The 22532-nt window shown below is 40.3% G+C and overlaps 2 protein-coding genes across 5 annotated transcripts in view; one reads left to right on the top strand and one right to left on the bottom strand.

Annotated features, from left to right (window-relative positions):
* The window catches only part of tsg101a (tumor susceptibility 101a), a 28921-nt gene extending 21651 nt beyond the window's left edge, over positions 1-7270 (top strand). The window contains exons 6-8 of the mRNA XM_048607187.1: positions 2828-3030; positions 3667-3906; positions 7001-7270. Of these exons, the coding sequence (XP_048463144.1) occupies positions 2828-3030; positions 3667-3906; positions 7001-7090 (533 nt within the window). The 3' untranslated portion in view covers positions 7091-7270. The remainder of the gene's footprint in view (positions 1-2827; positions 3031-3666; positions 3907-7000) is intronic.
* Positions 7271-7864: 594 nt separating this feature from the next.
* Positions 7865-21624, bottom strand: LOC109924180 (L-lactate dehydrogenase A chain). 4 transcript variants are annotated; one of them, XM_048607188.1, is made up of 8 exons: positions 21261-21624; positions 14569-14702; positions 12773-12890; positions 12062-12235; positions 10149-10322; positions 8772-8889; positions 8436-8559; positions 7865-8269 (listed from the first exon to the last, which is right to left on the bottom strand). In XM_048607188.1, the coding sequence occupies exons 1-8, from the start codon at positions 21268-21270 to the stop codon at positions 8105-8107; spliced, it is 1017 nt and encodes a 338-aa protein (XP_048463145.1). In that variant the 5' UTR covers positions 21271-21624; the 3' UTR covers positions 7865-8104. The 4 variants fall into 4 exon arrangements, with proteins under 4 accessions (XP_048463145.1, XP_020379793.2, XP_048463148.1 ...); XM_020524204.2 differs by having other exon boundaries at positions 14569-14705; positions 21165-21279; XM_048607191.1 differs by lacking the exon at positions 21261-21624 and adding an exon at positions 21165-21258.
* Between the last annotated feature and the right edge of the window lie 908 nt (positions 21625-22532).

Genomic DNA, 22532 nt, shown 5'->3' with positions numbered 1-22532 from the left:
ACGAGTGATTTTGTTAGTACGAGTGATTTTGTTAGTACGAGTGATTTGTCCTAATAGAAAATTAAGGAAAGTTCTATGATTTTATATGTTAAAAAATAACTTTGTTAAAATGCTCTTATTCCAACCCACCTTTTACATCCACCCCTAGTTCTGAGGTGATGGTATAATTTAATTTCAGATGTCTCTTAAATTCAAAAGCCAAATGAAACCATTGCCGACTGTTACAAATATCCAGCTGATTCTTTGGGAAAGGAAAAATTGCCATCCTTACCTGCTCTTGTCTCCATGTGATTTCAAACCCAATGTGGTTGACTCTTAACAGTCATCTGAAACAGTCTAGTCACAGTCATATTAACTACTGAAAGGTCTCAAAAAAGAATTAAACTGGGTAGGCCACCAGCATCAAACCTCCAGTAACTAAAAACAGCACAAATAGCCCTGACGGCCTTGCAGGGTCCTCCTTATCAACATCTGGGAGTTGATGCAAACACTTGGAGAGCTATCCCAGACTAGTCCAGCCTAGCCAACGATGCCCACATCCCAGGACCAATTTTTTTATTTTATTGAAATAGCAACGGCCTAACCTATTCATACTGCTGGAATGATATCCTGCAGACCTTGTCGCAAACACACAGTTATCATCTCTGAAACATCCTGAGGCACGCTGATATAAGTTCAGGAGGGGGTTACCCTTGGAGTTCTCAATATTGAATCCGGATTCCATGAAGTCTCATGGTATCGGGTCAAATGGGCAAGGAAACCACCTGCTACGTACCATATACTGCTCTCCCTCAGCCGATGAATCAATACACCTCCGTTTTGAACACCAATCAGAGGAAACAGTGATGGTGTCAAAGGCACAGAACATACGCTGGGTGGGTGGTTTTGATGTCCATCACCAAAAGTGACACAGCACCACCAATGACCAAGCTAGTTGGGTCGTAAAGGTCATAGCTGCTAGACTGGGTCCATGGCAACTGGTAAAACAATAAACGAGGGAAAAAAACATACTTGACCTCATCTTCACCAGTCTGTCTATTGCACATGCATCATCCATGATAGGATAGGTGCAACTGTCCACCATGCTGTTTTTGTGGAGATGAAGTCCCATCTTCACAATAAGGATACTCTTCCTCGTGTTATGTGACACTCACCCTGCTAAATAGGAGCAACTTTAATCAGATCTACCAGTATTGGGCATCTGAGATGTGGGCCATCAGGTGCTGAATGGTACTCCTCAATCTGCAACCACGTGGCATATCCCTCTCAATCATTGCCATTAAAACCAGGGATCAACTTTGGTTCAATGAGGAGTGCAAACAGCATGTCAGGAGCAGAACGAGGCATACTTAAAAATGAGCTGTAAACCTAACAAAGTTACAAAACAGGACAACTCGCACGCTAAATAGCATAAGCAACAAGTGATAGGGCTAAGTGATCCCACAACCACTGGATCAAACCTAGACCTGCCACATGAATGATGGGGGACAATTAAACAACTCATTGGAGGAGGAAGCTCAACAAATATCCCAAGCATCATTGACTGGGGAGTCCAGCACTGGTGCAAAAGATGAGGCTGATGCATTTGCAAAAATCTTCAGCCAGAAGTGCCAAGTGGATGATCTCCTCCACAGGTCTTGCATCGCAGATGCCAGTCTTCAGCCAACTCAATTCACTCCATGTCATAACATGAAACAGCTAGAGGTACTGGATTCTGGAAAGGCTATGGGCTCTGACGACATTTCGGCAATAGTACTGAAGACATGCTGTAGAACTTGCTGCACCCCTAGCCAAGCTGTTCCAGTACAGCCAAACACTGGCATCTACCGAACAGTTTAGAAAATTGCCTAGGTATGTCAAATACACACAAACCAGGACAACTCCGACCTGGTCAGTTATCCGCTCTGTTAGTCTACTCTTGATCATCAGTATAAATGATGGAAGGGGTTATCAACAGTGCTATCTGCCAGCACTTGCTCAGCATTAACCTGCCTACTGATGGCCAGTTTAGGTTCTGCCATGGTCACTCAGCTCTAGACCTTATGCAGCCTTGGTTCAAAAATGGACAAAAGACCTGAATTCCAGTGGTGAGGTGTGAGTGACCACCCTTGATGTGCAAGGCTGCATTTGACAGAGTGGCATTAAGGAGGCCTAGCCAAACTGGAGTCAGTGAAAATTGGGACCAGAGAGGAGCATCCCACTGGTTGCAGTCATACCTGACACAAGGGAAAATTGGTCATGGTTGTTAGACATCAGTCATCTCAGTTTCAGGACCTTTCTGCAGGTATTCCTTAGGGTAGTGTCCTCAGCCCAACCATCTCCAGCTGTTTCATCAATGACCTTCCCTCAGTTATAAGATGAGAAATGAGAGTTTTATTTTATTAATTTTTAGTATTTTTATCCTGTAATTTGAACCTGGTCAATGAATTTTTTAAACCACTTTTCCTGTGTATTGATATTTGTGCAACTTATGGTTTTCAATTTTTTTAAGTTCTTGCGATGCACTATTTTTAACAGCAGGTGCTTTTTTAAAGTGGCTGCATTGGCTTTCACAGAAACCCAGCCTTAAAACTTATAATTCTTTGCTGATTTCTCTGAAGTGTTTATTAAGAATGAAGGTAATTTGAAAAAGTAATAAACTTTATCTCTGCCCCTCTCTTGACTCTTGAAATGACCAGAGAAAAGGTATCCAAATGACCATTTTGGAATCTGCTCCAAATCTCAAAGATTGAAGTATGCAATAATGTCTCTTTGTTTAAGACATATAGTTCCCTGAATAATTTTCAGATGCCATAGTACTTGGACTGACATGTAGTTTGTGTTGCAGGTCCTGCCAGAGATGGCACCATCACTGAAGATATGATTCGTGCATCATTGATCTCTGCAGTTAGTGATAAACTGCGCTGGAGGATGAAAGAAGAAATGGACCGTGCTCAGGCTGAACTTGATGCCCTTAAACGAACAGAAGAAGACTTGAAAAAAGGCCATCAAAAGTTGGAGATGATGGTCAGTAACTTGGACCAAGAAATGGTAAGAATCCAGAAGAGGATTACTATTTTCCCAAACCAGTAATTTAACATGGTAGTGACAGGTCTCATCACTAACACAATAAAACATAGCCCAGAAATGTCACCTCAAACATTGAACTCAGTTCAATATTTGGATTTTATCAGTGAATGTGTAGGATGAACCTTCTTTTTTTGTACAGAGATGCCACATTGAAGTTGGATTTAGCATGTACAATAAATGGTTGCAATATGACCTATAATTTAGCGCACACAACAGCTATCAGCCAATTTGCATACATGTTTGCTGATGCTGGCACCAGCAAAATACTTGGGTACAAACTGAAACAAATTTCTTTTCCTTTCCATTCCTTTTCCAGATTGGATCCCATAATGTGAAGCAGTGTAGTGACCCTTTTTTTTTTGTTCTATGTACCTCGTTTCAAAAAGATTTTTTCAGTTATTGGATTGATATGAACACTGTCCAAGTACAGTTCTGACTTAGATATATTTGAAATCTGTCCCATAAATTACCACATGGATTGAGTTATATTCCTGGATTTTATCATATTGACTCCACAATATTTTATAAGAATCTGATTGCTGTAGCTGTTTATACCATTTGAGGTTTCATTGACTTGAAAACCTGTCATTTTCCTAGGCTGATGTAGAGAAGAATATTGAAGTACTAAGGAAAAAAGATGATGAGCTGAGCATTGCGCTGGAGAAAATGGAAAGCCAGTCTGAAAACAACGATATTGATGAGGTGGTTGTACCAACAGCTCCCCTCTATAAACAGATCCTTAATCTTTATGCAGAGGAGAATGCCATTGAGGACACCATTTTCTACTTGGGTGAAGCACTGAGACGTGATGTCATTGATCTGGAGGTCTTCTTGAAGGTAATTAAAAACCAAGCTGACATGGTGATTATTTATTTTCTCCAACCACTCTTGAATGGTCTCAGTACACCTGACAGGATGTTTAACAGGGTTGTGTCACACAAGAAAGATATGCAGGGGAGTCCTGACAATAATTGTTGAAACAGTGTGGTCCACTTTGTTCCTCAATAAATTTAACTTGAATCTGAAACTGCAAAGCAGATGCATATTGCCTCTCGCAACAATACCCTGTGAAATATGACATCAGTGTCTGCATGTACTCTGGCATCCCACTTTACCATCCTCTCTTTTGTCCCTTCCCCTTTCCAAATTGACAGACGACTTATCTGACACTACTGATCTACATTTAGCTCCTGGTTAGACAACGCTATACAATTGTTAAAAATACTCCCATCCTTATTTTCAAATCACTTCATAGCCTGTCACTCCCTATTACTGTAATCTCTTCTTATTCCTCAACACTCTGAATTACTGAACACCTCTAATTTTTGTCCCTGTGAGCACCCACTTGGAGTCACCACTGGTGACTGTGCCTTCACCTGCCAATGTCTAAGCTTTATAATTCCATCCCAAAATAGCCTTGCCCCTCTTGCTGGTTCTTTTTAAACCATGCTTTGGAGATAGTTTTTTTTAAAAACCACATTAGGGGTGCTATATAGCTTGATTTTATTGAAGTTGTTATCAAGTTTACTTGGATATGTTTGGTTAAAAGCAAATGGAGCTGACAATGATTTTGGCTGAATTGTCCCATTATAGGTAACATTTGGCCTATTGTGTCTGTATGGAATCATTGGTTGAATTATTCAATTTGTCCTACTCTTTGTTCTTTTCCCACAACTTTGCAATTTTCTCTATTTAAATAATCACATGCTGTTTTGAATGCAAGTAGTGTCACCGACTGATGAAGCAGCTGGCCCAATTCACCTTCTGGTCAATGATAGGCCCCTAGAATGTTGATGGTAGGGAATTCAGAAATGGTAGTGCCTTTGAACATCGAAGAACAATGGCTTGCTTCTCTCTTGTTAGAGATGGTCATTGTCTAGCACTTATGCAGTGCACATGTTATTTGGTACTCATCAGCATCCTCTTCCTCCAAACATTTTGTATAGCTCTTTCGGCATATGGATGGTAGGGTATTTTAGTATCTGAGGAGTTGCTGAAGGTACTAAACAGTATGAAATCATTAGGGAACATCCCCGACCTCTAATCTTGAGAGAAGGAGAATCATTGAAGCTGCTAAAGATATCTTAGCCGAGGACGTTCCTCTGACGCGCTTCTGCAGCAATGTCCTGGATCTGACATGATTGACCTCCAATAGCTACAAATATCAGATTACAACATCATGTGTGCTAGTCATGACTCCAACCAACAGGAGTTCCTCCTCCTCTCCTGATTCCCATTGATTCCAGCTTTGCAAGAGCTGCCTGATGCCACACACAGTTAAATGCTGCCTTGATGTCAAGGGCAGTCACTCACCTCAGTTTTCAACTTTACCCTTTTTTGGTCCAAGATTGTGAGGAGGTCAGGAGCTGAAATACCCTAGTGGAACCTTTGCTGAGCATCACTGAGTAGGTTAATGCTGTGTAAGTGTTGTGTAAAGCACTGTCAACTATACTCTCCACCACTTTGCTGATGATTAGGGCAGTAACTAGCCAGGGTGAATTTGTCCTGCTTTTTGAATTCAGAAAATATCTGAGCAACTTTCCACATTTCAGCAAAGATGCCAAATGTAGTGGAACAGTTTAGCCAGGTGCACAGATAATTCTGGAGCAGAAGTCTTTGGCACTACTGTTGTCAGGGTCCATACCCTTTGCAATATTAAGTGTCTTCAGACATTTCTTGATATTATGTGAAAAGAACCAGATTGGCTGAAGACTTTTCTAGTGATGGGGACCTCAAAGAGGCCAAAATAGACAGTTAACTTGGCACCCTGTTTAAGGGTAGTTACAAATGCTTCAGTCTTGTCTTTTGCACTGATGTGCTGGGCTTCCCCATCATTTGAGGAACTGCTTTGAAGCTGGGTTAGCTCAGTTGGCTGGTTTGATTGTAGAGCGATACCAACAGTGCAGGTTCAATTTCCGCATCAGTTGGAGTTACCATGAAGGGCCAACCTGTCAACCTCTCCCCCTGCCTGAAGCATAGTGACCATCCAATTTAACTAACACCAGTGTCCCTCACTAATGAGTACAGTCTTATGGTCCTCTGGGATGATGGTGATTTTGCACCTCTGGTTAGTTGTTGAACTGTCCTCCACCAATCAGTGGCAGAGCTTTGTGTTGGTCGTGGTATTGCTTAATAGTGTTGATTGCATGCTGCTGCTCCTGATTAAGGGGGAGGTTGAAATTGGAGTTCTTACTCTTGTCATTTTTATGACCCAGAGCTCAGATCACCTGTTATTCTAATTCTCTGCCTGCTCCCCCTCTTTCCTTGGTTTCCGTCATTGTTCTACTGAAGCCCCATGAGGAACAACACCTCATCTTTCAGTTTGTCACTTTATGAATTTCCAGTCTCAACATGGAGTTCTACTGTTGCAAATCTCAACCTCTGCCACCATTTTCTCTTGTATGGCATTTGTTGGTGATGACCAATCTTTTGTTTCAGCATCAACCTGCCATAGAATTCAAGAACCTTGTGTTTGTTTCGTCCATTTAAATTATCACAACAGATGCAATCTGTTTAATATTAATTCTACTCCCAATGTTCAAGTTAGGTTAATTGCCCTTTTTACTATGCAAGATATCTGGCAGTTTATAGTCTTAAGTTACACAATCTGGCAAATTCATAGATCATGATATAACCAGTAAACCGCAATGGCAATATTTGATCCCAGGTCGCCATATAATAAAGTATTGGGCACATTGAAACTTTACTGTATGTCTAGATGCCTTTGGAAGCTCTGCTTTGTTGCTCAAGGTTAAGATCCCTCATTGTAATTAGGATGAACTTAGAATGAGGAACTTTCAAGCCAGACACACTATCATTTGAGTTGTTATTCTGGGAATTTTAAAAAACCTGCTTTTGAACCACAGTACTGTTTGTAAGCTTGCATTTTACTGTCAGTGCAAAAGTCATATGTTTCGTTCTTTCTCTGCAGCACGTAAGGCTGTTGTCTCGTAAACAGTTCCAGCTTCGAGCATTGATGCAGAAAGCAAGGAAAACAGCTGGCCTAAGTGACTTGTACTAAGCTATTCTTTTTGACTCAAGTCATGTCTATAACTAACCAGTTTCATAGAAAAAAATAAGTTATTGTGTATTCAACTGTAAATTATTTACTTTCTGATTTTTTGTCAAGGGTCTTTGTATTTACCTGTAATCTTGAGGACAAGCAATTTAGAAATTGGAATAAAGCTTCTTTAAATACCAAGGTGTTCTTTTCAAGTGCAGTGTTAAAAAAAATTTACTGAAGCAGTCGACCTCTTACCCAAGACAATAAGAAAACCAAAACCTCTTCAGCTTTTGACAGTCGATTCTAATATATATATATATGCTTGACCATCATTTTGAAAGAACTTCAATTTCATGGTGCTATCTCATGTGACTCACTTTGTCCAGCTCTCTGGAACTTCCCTATGTCAGTCCAACTCTGGCTATGGCTTTTCCTTTGTCCTTTGTCTTTGCACTGGATCTTCTCTATAGCATAGAGGCAGTTATGAGACTTGGGGGTGAGCTGAAATATCTTCCAAATGCCTTTTGAGAAAAGCAAAATAACTTCAGGCCCTTGGTACTTCCACTATCCACTTTTCTGGTTACTGAAATTCATCCTTATGCAAAGCTTTGCATCCTTTGAACATAATCCAAGATTCAAAGAAAACTGCTTGCACTTCTGTAACTGGCATGGCTTATGCCCAACCAGTGTCAAAGCCCTCAATGTCACTTCTACATTCAACTTGTGCAAAGCCTTCCATAAACTCCAGTTTATAAAATTCTGTGTGTCATCATGACACTTAAACACATGACAGATAGTTGATCGAACTTTATTTTCTTTTAAAAATCAATTGATTTTACATAAATACTTTAACAGCAGTGAGGTGTGCAGGTGAGGAAGACAGTGGTCTGACTAGCAAACAGTCACTACACAAGAGGTTCTCCAAGTCTGGCAATTCATGGTCACAAAACGGTCATCACAAGACAGCAGATAAGGGGCTTCATGTAGTAACATTGCTGCAGTTACTGCTACAGAGGAAGGATAGAAAGAAGGTCAGAATTTCAGGTCTTTCTGAATGTCCCACAGGGTTGCAGCACTCTTTTGCAGCTGTGCTTCTTCATCAGGTTTCAGCAACATCTTCACGCTATTAGAAATTCCACGGTTATTCAGAACACAAGGAAGGCTCAGGAAAACTTCATTTTTAATACCATGTAAATCCTACAGGAAAAAGAAAACAGGATTATCACTCAGTTAATGTCATTTCAACTTTCCTCTCCCTGCATCTTATGCCCTCTTATCTTAGTTAAGTAGGCCAGATGATGCAAACAGTTCAGTTCATAGTCACAAGTCCCACAGCCTGTCAAATTCAAAACGCACTTCTTACCTTAACCATTGTGGATACAGGGTGCACCTTATTCAGGTTCTTCATAATAGTCTCTGCCATGTCTGCCACAGACATCCCAATAGCCCAGGAAGTGTATCCTTTCAATTTTATCACCTCATAAGCACTGCGGAAAAAGCAATAAAAACAAGGGCTTCATTTTTATATGTACATACAAAAACACTGTTCTCTTGTATTCCAAAGAAGTCCACTTGAAAAAGTCAGTTGAGTTTATATTATGGAGTACAGTACAGTAAGTTCATTTGGTTCAGTATAAATGTGACTATTAAGTTTTGTTAATGATCACTGTACAAATTTGTCAGTCACTCCAGCTCTCACCTGTCCACTACATCCTTGTGCACCTTCTTCCAATTCTCTTTGTCATGGTCAGTTCCTATCGCAGGATGGAGTTCCTTCAAGTTCACACCTGCAACATTCATACCACTCCACACAGGCACTATGATAAAACAAAGCATCAGGGTGAATAAACTAACAGCACCAATGCAGTCCAGCATTCATCATATTCTGTTATGCAAGTCCAAATGAAGTCTGGAAAAAAAAACAAAAACTGTTCTTTGAGATGGAATGGAACTCATTTGAAAGGATTCCTGAACAACAGAAAAGGACAAATGACCAAGCAGGCCTACTCCTTCCATCAGCTGTGTTATGTCAAAGTCTTTTCAAGATGGTTCTAAGGGTGTTTGAAGTCCCACTATAGTTTCTCCATATAACAAGATATTACTACATGGAAAGGACAGATGGATTGTTGGATAGCATACTTCATACACCCCATCATCTCCTGAAGTTCATTTTCAGCAATGAAGTGAAATTGCCCAGATATTAATTTATTTTCAGGGAAAAAGCTTTCCAAGAAAATTGCAGGATGGGCATTTGTGGGAGCCTGATGAAAGAATATTGACCTGAAACAGTGACTGTTTTTCTCCCTCCTAAATTGCTACCAGACCAGCTGAGTATCGTTAGCATTTGCTTGAGATTACATAGCAGCTGGTGGGAGAGGAACACTACGAGTTGTGATGCTTAGCTAACTTAACCAAACAGAACTGACTTGACAGATGATCTGGTCTTTTTATTTCGTAGTTTACAGGGTTCTGCAAAATAAACTTCTGCTCCTTCCAAGTCTTAAGTAATTTAACAATGCAGTCTAAAACTGATCTTGATGCAAGCTGATCATTAGGGAATTACAAATGTTATTCTGAAGTAGACAGTGTATGTTTTTTTTAAACTGACTGACTGAAATAAACTAAAGATTATCCTACACCGGATCTGTAATTTCATACAGGATTTCTAATTTTATATCTTGGCTGTGAGATCCTTGTTTAAATTCCAGATAAAACAACCAGATTATATTACCTCAACCTTTCAATAACTACTGCAGTTGAAAAAAATTACAATGAATTACTGGGTAATTCTATGGGATGGGACAGAGTAACCCTTGTCCTGTGAGTACAGCCAAGTAGTATAGCAATCACATATGTGCTGTTCACAAGTTACACTCAATACAGTGTAGGCAGCCAAAAATGTTTGCTGGTATTATTCAAAGTGACTAACATCAAGCAGCAGACATTTCTGGAAACAAACTAAGTGAGTCAGTGATAGAGCTATTTGTTTCTATGCTAACCAGCCACAAGACATTTGACCTACTTCAATTTCTACTGTAACCTTAAGCATAAATTGCACTGTCTCCTACAGACATACCACTTGAGTCTCCATGTTCACCAATGACCCAGGCGTGACAGCTGGAGCTGTGGATTCCCAATCTCTCTCCCATGAGGTATCGGAACCGAGCTGAGTCTAGGTTACAGCCACTGCCAATAATACGGTGCATAGGAAGGCCACTCAGTTTCCATGCCACATAGGTCAGAATGTCCACTAGTGGAAAAAGAAAGAAATATGTAATTATGTAGAATAATCCTCAAAGGCAACATCTTGCCCCAACCCTATCCCAAACTATACAGAGAAACTTGTACTCTGTCTGGAGCCAAATAAGCTTTCTGAAATTCTCTAGTAAATGGATAACTTTGAGATAAATTCACTCATTCATTTTACCTAAGTTGTTTGAAGGAGACCCACTACGAGATATTATCACAATGAATGACTGAATAGTGGAGCAGCTCAAAAGGACATTGTTCTACTACTCCCATTTCTGATTGCCACTAATACCTTCCTGTTAATTCCAGCACTTAAACAGTTAATGCCTTCATTAGAGATTGATCCTTTTAATCTCATTCTAACACATGACTAAACAAACTGAACCTTTTGTTGTGGAGGCAGCTTTACCATGAACAGTATGCAGTTTCCATAGTGATGGTGCTCTTTAATGTGAATAGCTGGTTTAGCACATTCCATCAGGAAAGTTATTTTTTGTCTTCTCCTGTACCCCACCAACTCATTTTCACTTAACCTCTTCATTCAGATTCCTCAGTGACAGTCCATTCTGCTTGAAAATGAAAAGTAAATACCCACATGCAGATTGAGCTACCCTCTCTACTTCCTCTCCAAACTACAGGCCAGCAGCTTGACATCCCTGTGCTTTCTATACTGAGTTACTACATATTACAAGCTGAAGACACTACCACTGAAGCTCAAGTGTAAGTAAAAGTGAAAGGCCAAAACTGAAAGAACAGAGGAAGCACTAGCAACAAGTAGACCTGAAGGTGGAGTACATGTAAGGAAGTACCTGTAGACAAAATCTTAAATGAATTGCATTGCAGACACAAGCGAAACTCTTCAAACTCAGGTAGGATCCAAAATCATCAGATTCAATCTTAAAGTAGTCAGGAGAGGGAAGGTAGATGCTTGTGTTTTGATGAAGATAATAGGATTGCTTTATTTGTCAGTAGTAACTTGCAAAATTGTGGACATGCAGGAACGTTTTAATACAAAAGAACAATCTGCAGCATACTTAATGGTAGTAAGGGTGTAGAGATGGTCAATCAGGCTTGGCTTGGGAAATGAGAACATGACTAATAGATGCCATTACCAAGGTTAAAGCTTTGAGTTACCATACAAGGAAAAGCCATTGCAGGAGAAGTACTGATGACATTAAAACATTGAGGAGTGAAACTAAGCAAAAAACTACCAGAGGCACGTCAAGGCAGAGTTGGGCTGTCATGAATATCCCAGTAAAGGAGAAGTAAAGACAGTGGTATGATATTGTGACAAAGTATGTCAATGATATAAAGCAAGCCAGGACTGAGTCAAGGATTTTAAAACCAAATGAAAGCAACCATGGAATTAGGTCGCACTGACACACTAACAAACTAGAGAGATTAAATCTGGAATAGTAAGGATTACTGGGTCAAGGACAGCTCCAACTAAAGCTGTTAAATTAATGCCCTCTAGTTATTAACTTTAAGAAGTCAGTTTTATAAAAAGAATTTCATAGATCATAAAAGTAATTAATTTGTCCTTAGGATATGAAAGGCATAACTTCAGAATAAAAATTGTACCAGAGCAAAGTAGAATTTAAACAATTATCCAATCGCAAATAAGTGGAGAAACTGCAATTTTTTTCTAACTGGGTGTTTAATCATATCAGGGCCATGCCTACCTACGCCCATGCCCAAAGTAAATCCCAGATTTATGTACCAAGTTACAAAAATACCCACCTGGATTGGATACAACCAGTATGATACAACCAGGGCTGTTCTTGACGATGTCAGGAATTATATGTTTGAAGATATTCACATTACGCTGAACAAGATTCAAGCGGCTCTCCCCCTCCTGCTGCCGGGCACCAGCTGTGACCACAACCAGCTTGGATCCAGCAGACACACTGTAATCTGCCAAATTAACAACACAGCTACATCAACATCTAGTGGATTTACACACCTCATTGCTTACCTTGATGGTATGCAACATTTGCACCACACTTTAGCTCCCTGTTACACAATACTTGCACATGCATCAACATTCTGGCCCTAAGCCTTATGCCCATAAATTGAAGTTCCTATTTCATCATTAGGAGGCTGACAAACTACAAAGCCCTTGCACAGAAACAGACCAGTCAACTGGTTTATACCAGTGTTTATGCTTCACATTTGTGTCCTCTACCACGCAATCACAATTGTGGAGACACAGGAGGCAGCCACTCAGCCCTTCGTGCCTGCAACCAGCTCTTCAAATGAGCATCATTACTCCTTCCTCTAAACCATCTCTCCACCTGCCCACCCCTATAAGTTTGTGCATGCACTGCTAATTGTTTTCAGCTCTATTTTACAGCCATGAACAATTCAAAGCTTAGTCACATGTTAATACATTATTTCAGTGTCCACTCAATAATTGTGTCCTTTCAGTTTTCCCACTGAACCTGTACTCACCCTTGCCAGACACAATCTTGTGAGTGTGAAGGAAGAGGCTACCATGTTGTAAATCCATCATCTCACCCTTCAATTTGTCCTCCATTACATCCACCAGAGCCATCTCATCTGCTAGGTCCTGAAACAAATAATACCAGTTACAACTACCTTGAAGGCAATTTATAAAGACCTAAACCGTAACGTTTATTATTTTTGAAACAAAATGGCAAATCAGATCTCAAATAAGTGACTCCTAGCCAACTGGCGCACTGGTAGAAAGCTAGGGGTTTGAGTTGTCTGCTGTGATTTAGGTGGTAACACCCATGTCTCAAACTCATAAGGTACTGAGTTTAAGTTTCATTGTAGAGACTGGAGCACAGAAGTCAAGGCTCACATTCTAGTTCAGTATTACACTGGTAGAGGTTCATTCTTGTGTGAGAATGTTATACCAAGGTCCTGCCTGCTGTCAGATGCATATAAAAATCCTTTGCTGTTATTTCAAAGAAACTCAGGTGAGTTAGTAGTGGGATACTGGTCAATATTTAACCATCAAATCAACATCAAAAAACAGATTATGCACCCATTACCATATTGATATTCTGGGAGCTGTGTCTAAATTGTCTACTTTATTTCCTTTACTATTACAGTGCTTGTGCTTCAAGGTAACTGTTCCCAGTAAAGTACCTGGGGACGCTGAGGTGTGAAAGATACTATACAAATGCAAAGGTGCAGTGTAAGCACTACAATATGTCTTAGTTTCTCTAGAAATTAAGTGGGAAAAGTTAGCAAAAGTTGATGTTTCTGATGACTCTTGCCAAAACCATGCAGTTACACAACCTGGTATTTCTGCCTTCTGAAGACAACTGGGGCAAGGGAAGGGGCTGGACTCCATCTGTTAGTCAACATCATGAGGAGGGTTGACCATGAAAAGGTGACATTTAGGGGAAATAAGAGTGCTCAAAACCATTCAACCATATAGACAGGGTGGTTAAAAAGGAATTTGACACACTTGCCTTCATTGCTCAGTCCTTTCAGTATAGAAGTTGAAAAGTCACGTTGAGGTTATACAGGATGTTGGTGAGGCCTCTTCTGGAATACTGTATCCAGTTCTAGTCACCCAGTTATAGAAAGGATATTATTAAACTGGAGACTGTTCAGAAGAGATTTACCAGGATGTTGCCAGGTATGGAAGGTTGGAGTTATAAAGGAAGGCTAGATAGGCTGTGACTTGTTTCACTGGAATGTTGGGAGGTTTAGAAGCAACCTGAAAGAAGGTTATAAAATTATGAGGGGTATAGATGGAGTTAATGGTAGTTGTCTTTTCCCTAGCATGGGGGATTTCAAGACTAGGAAGCACATTATTAAGGTCAGAGGAGGGATTTTAAAAAAAAAGATATATGGGGCAATTTTTTTTTTTAAACAGAGGATGGTTCATGTGTGAAATGAACTTCCTGAGGGAGTGGTAGATGTGGGTACAATTTCAACATTTAAAAGACATTTGAATAAGTACATGAATAGGAGAGGTTTGAAGGGATATGGGCCAGGAGCAGACGGGTGGGATTGTTTAGTTTGGGATTATGTTTGACATGGACTGGTTGGATCGAAGGGTCCATTTGTGTGCTGTATGACTCTGACTATGATTGCGTGTGGTATCAATCCATGGCACACAAGGTCACCCATCCTAGGACGGTCTCAGAATGATAGAAACTCAATACTGCTTTCCAAGAGCAGTCCCTAAAGGGTAGACTCAACTAAATCAGAAGAAAAACTAGCAACTGTATATGATCTATCACATTATCATCCAAACTCCATCTTACCTTTAATAAGATGCTTATAGCACATGCCATTCCAACTGCACCCACACCAACTATTGTTATTTTGTTATTTGAATGACCGGGTTGTGATGTCGCCGTCTGCGTGATCAGCTTCTCCTTGAGTGTTGCCATTTTTGCTGCTAAGGAAAAAGTAATTCACATCAACTCAACATACACTTTATACACATTCCATGAAGCACACCATTACATCAGTGAGGAGAACTGATAAATATTGAAGTCGAATGATCTCTACAATGTGTATAAATACATTATTTTCCTTAATTATATAACAAGTTACATAAAGAAATATATTTTGTAACAAGCTGCAAACTTCAATTTAAAAGGTACATCCTCTGGTCCTTCTGTCCAGATTGGCTTGATGCAACTTCTCAGCCTGTATGATTCACTTAATTAAATTTACTCCATTTGATTTTCATATCCTGCAATCAGTTTCCCTTGAAACCTGCTTTTAGAAAGAATACCAAGCTCAAATTGCCCTTCATCTTCCCAGCATTCCCCATGACAATTTCAAATTCTTGCTGAAAGCTTTATGTCAAAAACTATTAGTCCCCAAAACAGAAAAAGACAGGGGCTCCAAAAATGACCTGGAAGTTTGCCAAGGGCCATTGTCCTTGAATCTCTGTCAGGAGGGTTTTAATCAATTCTATAGGCACTAGAGGTCCAGCCATCTGTTCACTTCTTGAACAATATTTTCTTAGCCTTTCCCACAGTAAATAACTCTTAGGTTCTCTGTACTTTAACTCTGGTCTCTCAAACCAGATATTTTATTTATTCAGTCCCTAGATATCTTCACAAGCACTGACCAAACTTGTTTGCAGAGTCTAGGTGTGGCAGTACAAGTTTTTTTCTATAGACTTGCCACCTCAGATCTGTTTTATCTCAGGCCGGTAATACATTCCAAAATCTGACTCACTCTCCTTGCTACTGCCACACAGTACTGCTCGTTGCATTAGGCTTTCCATCAGCAACATCCAAGCCCTCTCCAATGTAAACTGCAGTTTAGGGCAACTTAATTCATAATGATACTGCTCATTCCACTTACCTCATCTCATGAAATTACATTTGTCCATATTGAATATTATTTGCAGCCATTTTCCCAACCTGTTTAGATTCATTTTATTTTTGGCTTCTTGCTTCATATTCTGAAACTCCGGGCATTCATCTCAGCCCACCCCCAAAGCCTAAACCTGTTATTATGGGTTTATTGTTTTATGTTCCTTGCAGCCACCCTGCACATGCTTACATGGCCAGTATTATATGTTGTATATGGATTTGGTGAAATGAAGACTTCACAATTCATCGTTTGCAGGTGCCTGTGACTTCACGGGGGTAGATTGTATTTATTTGGGAGTGACAGTTAATTTTCTTTCCTTGGCTCTTCTCCAGTTCTTTTGCGAATGATCTTAAGTCTGTGCTCTTCAGTTACTGACCCTCCTGGTCACAGAGCACGTATGGTGAAGGTTACAGTATGGACAAATGCAGCTTGGAATACTACATTCCATATGCATGAATGATCTGTCAGGGAGACCACTTCAGCCTCCTCAGTTATGCACTCAACCCCCACTGTGACACTCCATTGTCCTATTCTCCTAATCCAACATAGCCAGCATACAACTACAGTTTAGTTGCCCCTACAATATCTAGCCCAATTCACAGCAGTCCTCCTCCTCCTTCTCTACATGCTGTTTTTGCACACCATCAACTGGATGAAAATCAAGTTCCAGATATAAGCCTATATACAGCCGTATTTCTATCACCACACTGAATTCAATGGTTTGCAATGCTGTACAATATCAATGCATAGATGCAAAGCTTTTTCCAGCCCAGTAGCCAGATTTTTTTCCAACTATGCTAATTACTTCCCCATTCAAACATTTCCACATCCCCAACCATAATGGCATTGCTCTTCCCATCTGCTTGTCAATACGCAACGAAATTTTGCTTCAATTTAGATTTCAAATTTCAGAATTGAAAATTTCTCAGATTGCTTAATTCCACCTCTCATCTCTATCCCATCAGTTCCATACCCCATGATCATGCCTTGACCATTTCCAGGTACAACTTCCCTCATGCTACATTGATAAATGTTAATGTTTAAATTACATAACTGTACCAAAACTAGCATTTATCTGTCATTCTCCATTCAGCCTACCCTATATATCCACTGTTGTTTGGTATCCAAGAATCTCCCAATTACCATTTTTCAAGCACACATATCATCTTCCAACCCTGACCTGGTATCTGTTTCTTCTTCTCATTCCCTCCCTACATCGCAAGTCATCCATCCAGCCAACTAAGCTAACCGACCACCTTGCAGTATATATAGAGACACATTGTGGCTGTTGAGAAACTCTGGAAACTAAGAGATTTATATACATTATGCAATAAGAAACAGTACCACTGTATTCAATGTCCATCTCCATTAAACTGTTACAAACACCGTATCACAAAAAAAACCACAATGAATAATAACTTTTATAAGACTCTTTCATTATCGTCACTCAAAGAATGGCTATGGGATAAACAATAGCAAGTGCAGATATTGATTATACATGTGCAGCTCGAGGTCAGTTGTTCTTGCATGTCAGGGAAGGAAGGGAGTGGTGGGATAAAGCAGGAAGGAAATGTGGGGAAAAAAAATGTAAGTTGGCTAAACACTATCTAAGCAAAGATCTGTTTCTGGAGGGTGGTGGTTAGGGAATGTACATAATTTGGTAATGTTTCAGTGGCCATTTGACATCAGTCATTGTGTAGGTAATTACACAAGACTGAAAAAAAGCTTGGTCGTTATTGCATAAAGGCCATTTCCAGATTACACTCAACTGTGTTTGCAAAAGCATTGTAGTTAACAGATAACTCCGCTGAGGTGTCACCCACAGTCTTCTGAAATAAGCAGTGAACCAGATATTCAGGAATAATCAATGATTTCATTTAAATGTCCCTACTATGCCATTCCTCCTGTTTCCAATGATCTTGCCAAAGACAGCAATACTTTAAGTTGAGCACAGTAACTGCCACTTAAAATCTAACTGATACAGTTCAAACAATCACCAACATTCTGCTATTGTCATTCACAAATAGAAGAGAAAGCTGCAAAGAATACTCAGTGGAAGGTGACTCATCAGCACCGCGTAATAAACCTTATGATATTTTTACATTGATATTATTACATCTGCATCACCATGGCAAATTATCACTAATCTTAACTTTAAAGAGGTAAACTGCACATCAATACAATCCGTAATTTTATTTTTTGTTAGCAGCTGATTAGAGTACAAAATGCAGCCTTGTATCCTGCTGTAATTAACAGCTTCACTAAGCTAACTGGTGACAGTTAGAGTTTTAAAAATGAGTTATATACACAACTTGAAATAATAATTGTTTCTTGCTCCATAGATGCTGCCAGATCCACTGAGTATTACCAGCAATTTGTCTTACTGCAGGTTTCCAGCTTCTACAGCATTTTGCTTTTATTTAAGTACAAAACAAGACTTGACCAAAAAAAGGGGAAGTTTAATGTTACTAAACAGGGAAGCAAGGTTGATCACCCATTTTAAATGTTGTTGTTTCCCCTGCTTTTCTAGAATGCTCCATGCAGGGTGACCAATGAATGAGATTGAAAAAGAAAATGTTCTTAAAAACGTAGGACTAAGTTACCTTTGGACATTTATTGTATATTTAATATTTTTTAAAACTTAAATTACATAAATATTTGAAGAAAAAGCCTACATAAAAGGGATTCAGGCAAAAGAAATGAAATATGCTTACAGCATAGATAGCTTCAATGGGCCAACTGATTCCCTTCTGTGGTATAATTTTCTTGCTATCGTCAGAGTTACCAGTTACATGGTGGCCTGGCCCTACTGGGCAATTCTAACCAAAGATCATGACTCAGCAGGCTTTATATTAAAAAAAGTCACAGAAACCTTTGACCTATCTAATTAGGATTCATACCAAAGTTTTACATATAATAATACTGTAGATTCAAACTTTTACATTCAAAATTGGGCCCAGTGAGACAGCAGAAGCAGGAAGAATCCAAAGATTTGACATAATTGAAAATTTTCAATAGTCAGTAAATCACAGGGCAGTCAAAAATATCCAAAAAGGAAAGACGGCAGTGCATCCATTCACAAATAGACCATTATAGTAGTTAACTAACAATTCACTTTTTATTTCAAGCTTCTGTCTCAAAAACCCATTCCATAATCATTTCACATGGGGGAAACTTCTCATTAATCCGGAGTTTACAGAAATTTAAATTCACCATCACTACCTTGAAGAATTCCAAATTTACTGTTCCTGTGTTAACTGTTACCTTGATCACCACTAAGGCTAATGGCTCTGAAGCTAATAATGCAATAATCTAAATCCTTCAAATAAACAAACATCTGATTTCCATCAGTTCAATTATCTTGAATTCCTTCTGAAAATACAGGTTAGCAGTGATGCTAGTTATGGTTAGCCTTACAAAAGTTAATATTACAGCCACTCATGTTCAATATAGCCAGATCTCTCTAGTACCCACTAGTCTCAAAATGGTCAAAACAGCACAAAACCCTTTTCCTCATTTCATTGTGCCTCCTGGGTTAATGCCATATGACTTCACACAGTTTTTGAAACAACTCTGAACATCAGAGGAGCAAATTACTGCAGATGCTGGAATCTGCACCGACAACAAAAAAACGACATTTGCCAGGTATGGAAGGTTTCAGTTATAAAAAAGCCTGGATAGGCTGGGATAACAAGGTGTGGAGCTGGATGAACACAGCAGGCCAAGCAGCATCACAGGAGCAGGAAGGCTGACGTTTCGGGCCTAGACCCTTCATCATAAACAACTGCACCTCCCAGTCGCGAACCATTTCAACTCCCCCTCCCATTCCTCAGACGACATGTCCATCCTGCAGTGCCACAACGTTGCCACCCGAAGATTTGCAGGAACAGCACCTCATATTTCGCTTGGGAACCCTGTAGCCCAATGGTATCAATGTGGACTTCACAAGCTTCAAAATCTCCCCTCCCCCTACCGCATCCCAAAACCAGCCCAACGTGTCCCCGCCTCCCTAACCTGTTCTTCCTCCCACCTCAAGCCCCACCCCCAATTCCTACGTACTAACCTCATCCCGCCCCCTTGACCTGTCCATCCTCCCCGGACTGACCTATCTCCTCCCTACCTCCCCACCTACACTCACCTTTACTGGCTCCATCCCTGCCTCTTTGACCTATCTTCTCCTCTATCCATCTTCTATCCGCCTCCCCCTCCCCCTCTCTCCCTATTTATTTCAGAACCCCCTTCCCCTCCCCTATTTCTGAAGAAGGGTCCAGACCCAAAACGTCAGCTTTCCTGCTCGGCCTGCTGTGTTCATCCAGCTCTACACCTCGTTATCTCAGATTCTCCAGCATCTGCAGTTCCTACTATCTCTGGATAGGCTGGCACTTCTTTTCACTGCAGTGTAGGAGGTTGACAGGCAACCTGATAGAAGTTTATAAAATTATGAGGGATGTAGGTAGAGTTAATGGTAGTTGTCTTTTCCCTCGGATGGGGGAATTTCAAGCCCTGGGGGCACATTTTTACGGGTGAGAGGAGAGAGCTTTTAAAAAAAAAGACATGAGGGCGACCTTTTTTTTACGCCGAGGACGGTTGCCATGTGGATTGAACTTCCTGAGGAAGTGGTAGATGTGGGTACAATTACAATATTTAAAAGACATTTGAATAAGTACATGAACAGGAAATGTTTGGATGGATATGGACCGGGAGCAGGCAGATGGGACTAGTTTAGTTTGGAATGATGTTCATCACTGATAGGTTGGACTGAAGGGTCTGTTTCTGTGCCGTATGACTAGATTACAGCGGGTAAGGCAGCATGCGTGGAGAGAGAGCAAGCTAACGTTTCGTGTCTAGATGACTCTTCATCAGAGCTCGAACATCGGAATTTACCATGAACTGCATGATTTAGAACATGGGTATCCAACCCATGCAGGAAAGCCAGCTCGGCTGCATTTGCCGCAACATCTTACAATATGCACGTGAGTGCCTCACGACACAGCAGAGGGTAGCGCGAACGTGCCGCTGATATTGCTGGGCGCCCGGGGCGACAGAAATACGCTACCATCGCCAGTCAGCAGCAAGATCGCGGCGGGGACTCAACTGGATTTCTTTCTAAACCCTCACTCCCAACGCGACTTCCAAATTGTGACCGAGAATATCACTGCTGTTTCGATTTACAGGAAAGGACATCCCTGGGTACGCCATCTCACCAAGAACTGTACTCGACACAATAATTACATCAATTAAATGTTTTAAAAGGCTGTTCTGCTAATGGAAAAATACAACTGGGTAAGACTTAGAATGCCGCTAAAAGAGTGACACAATCACTTTAGCAGTAATGCAATATAGTAAAATCTACAATACCGATTTATATTTAATTCTTTACATATAACATTTAACTTTATGCAAGTATAACGTATTGTATTAAATAGGGATGCAATATTTACTATGTCCCAAACGTACTGATTGATCAAATATCATTGCTCAGTGGCTGCAAATTTAAGTTGCTACATGTCTCACTACAACTTACCACTTCGTTACTACCGTCTCTGACCAAGGTCTGCAATAGGCCACACCCTTGCCTGACGGCCACTATTTATAGGCTGCGTCATAATACATCACGTACTTAACTGCATTTAATGCTACGAAGGCGGGATCAGCCGTGGGGATGAGGATCAGGTTATGATTGACAAGATCCTGCATCGTGTCTGCACGCACGTACTGTGATGGTGGGAGCAAAGTAGCCGCAGTGCGGTGTATCAACAGAAGATTCTTGGGGGAGAAATTTCAATGTAAACGTTATTGCGTGGTCATGATGAGCCTCCGTGGAAATTATTACAGGTTGTGACTTCTACTAAACGTCCAATCGAATTGTGAATACAAGGTCTGGTGTCGCAACGAGTTCACAATTTCCTGTCTAATCCCCCCAGAGATACAACTTGATCAGCAGCAGAGAAACGAGTTCCTCATATAAAATTAATGAATTTGGTACTTTTTGCAAGGCCTTATGGACATGTTCTATGTTTTTCAGACATACTTTGAAACGGATCAAGCTATCCGGGTTTTCGTTTCACTTTGTCCCAGTGTACTTCATCACTTACTCAACAGCAACCTACATTTATAACGTGCTTTTAACACAGCAACATGCCTAAAGGCGCTTCACAGATGTGACGCACGTTGCATCCATGCGATGAAAGAATTGAGGAAGGTAGTGAACCCAAAGTATAGACAGCGTGATTACCAGACCAGATCAGGAAAAGATGGCAGATGTCCCACCCTAAAGTGCAATTGTGAACCAGATGTGATTTTACAACATAGTTATCGTTAGGCTAGTTATTTTTTTATTAAGATAACAAGGTGTAGAGCTGGATGAACACAGCCGGCCAGGCAGCATCAGAGGAGCAGGAAAGCTGACGTTTTGGGTCTGGACCCTTCTTCAAAAACTCTGTTTTCTTTATTGAATTCAGATTTCACTATCTGCCATAGTGAGATTTAAACCTATGTCCACAGAACATTACCCTTCTGTTCTGGATAACTCATCTAGTAACAATTCTACTCTGGGTACCATCTTCCCCTTATGACCCTTCATCCTCAACTCTATAGTTAGTTGAATTTTTGTTTACATACTGGTATTCGAGCCAATAGGGATGGCTGAAAGTTTATGAAATTTGGCTCTGTGAGGAAAGTTCTATTTATTTTCAGACAAAGAAGTTCTGGTTGTAGAGTCATAGAGATATACAGCATGGAAACAGACCCTTCGGTCCATCTTGTCCATGCCCAAGTAAATTAATCTAGTCACATTTGCAGTGATTGAGTCAGATGTACAGCACAGAAATATACCCTTCGGTCTAACTCATCCATGCCGACCAGATTATCCTAAATAAATCTAGGCCTATTT

This window comes from Rhincodon typus, chromosome 17 (assembly GCF_021869965.1).
Source record: "Rhincodon typus isolate 14 chromosome 17, sRhiTyp1.1, whole genome shotgun sequence".
NCBI classification, from domain to species: domain Eukaryota; kingdom Metazoa; phylum Chordata; class Chondrichthyes; order Orectolobiformes; family Rhincodontidae; genus Rhincodon; species Rhincodon typus.
The sequence above is the reverse complement of the archived record's forward strand: the minus strand, read 5'-3'. Positions and strand labels throughout refer to the sequence as shown.

Coding starts and splice junctions, on each gene's coding strand:
- LOC109924180 (XM_048607188.1), bottom strand. Junction 12,891..14,568: donor CTATAAGCATCTTATTAAAG/GTAAGATGGAGT, acceptor TATTTGTTTCAG/GACCTAGCAGATGAGATGGC. Junction 8,560..8,771: donor CACAAGGATGTAGTGGACAG/GTGAGAGCTGGA, acceptor CTTTTTCCGCAG/TGCTTATGAGGTGATAAAAT.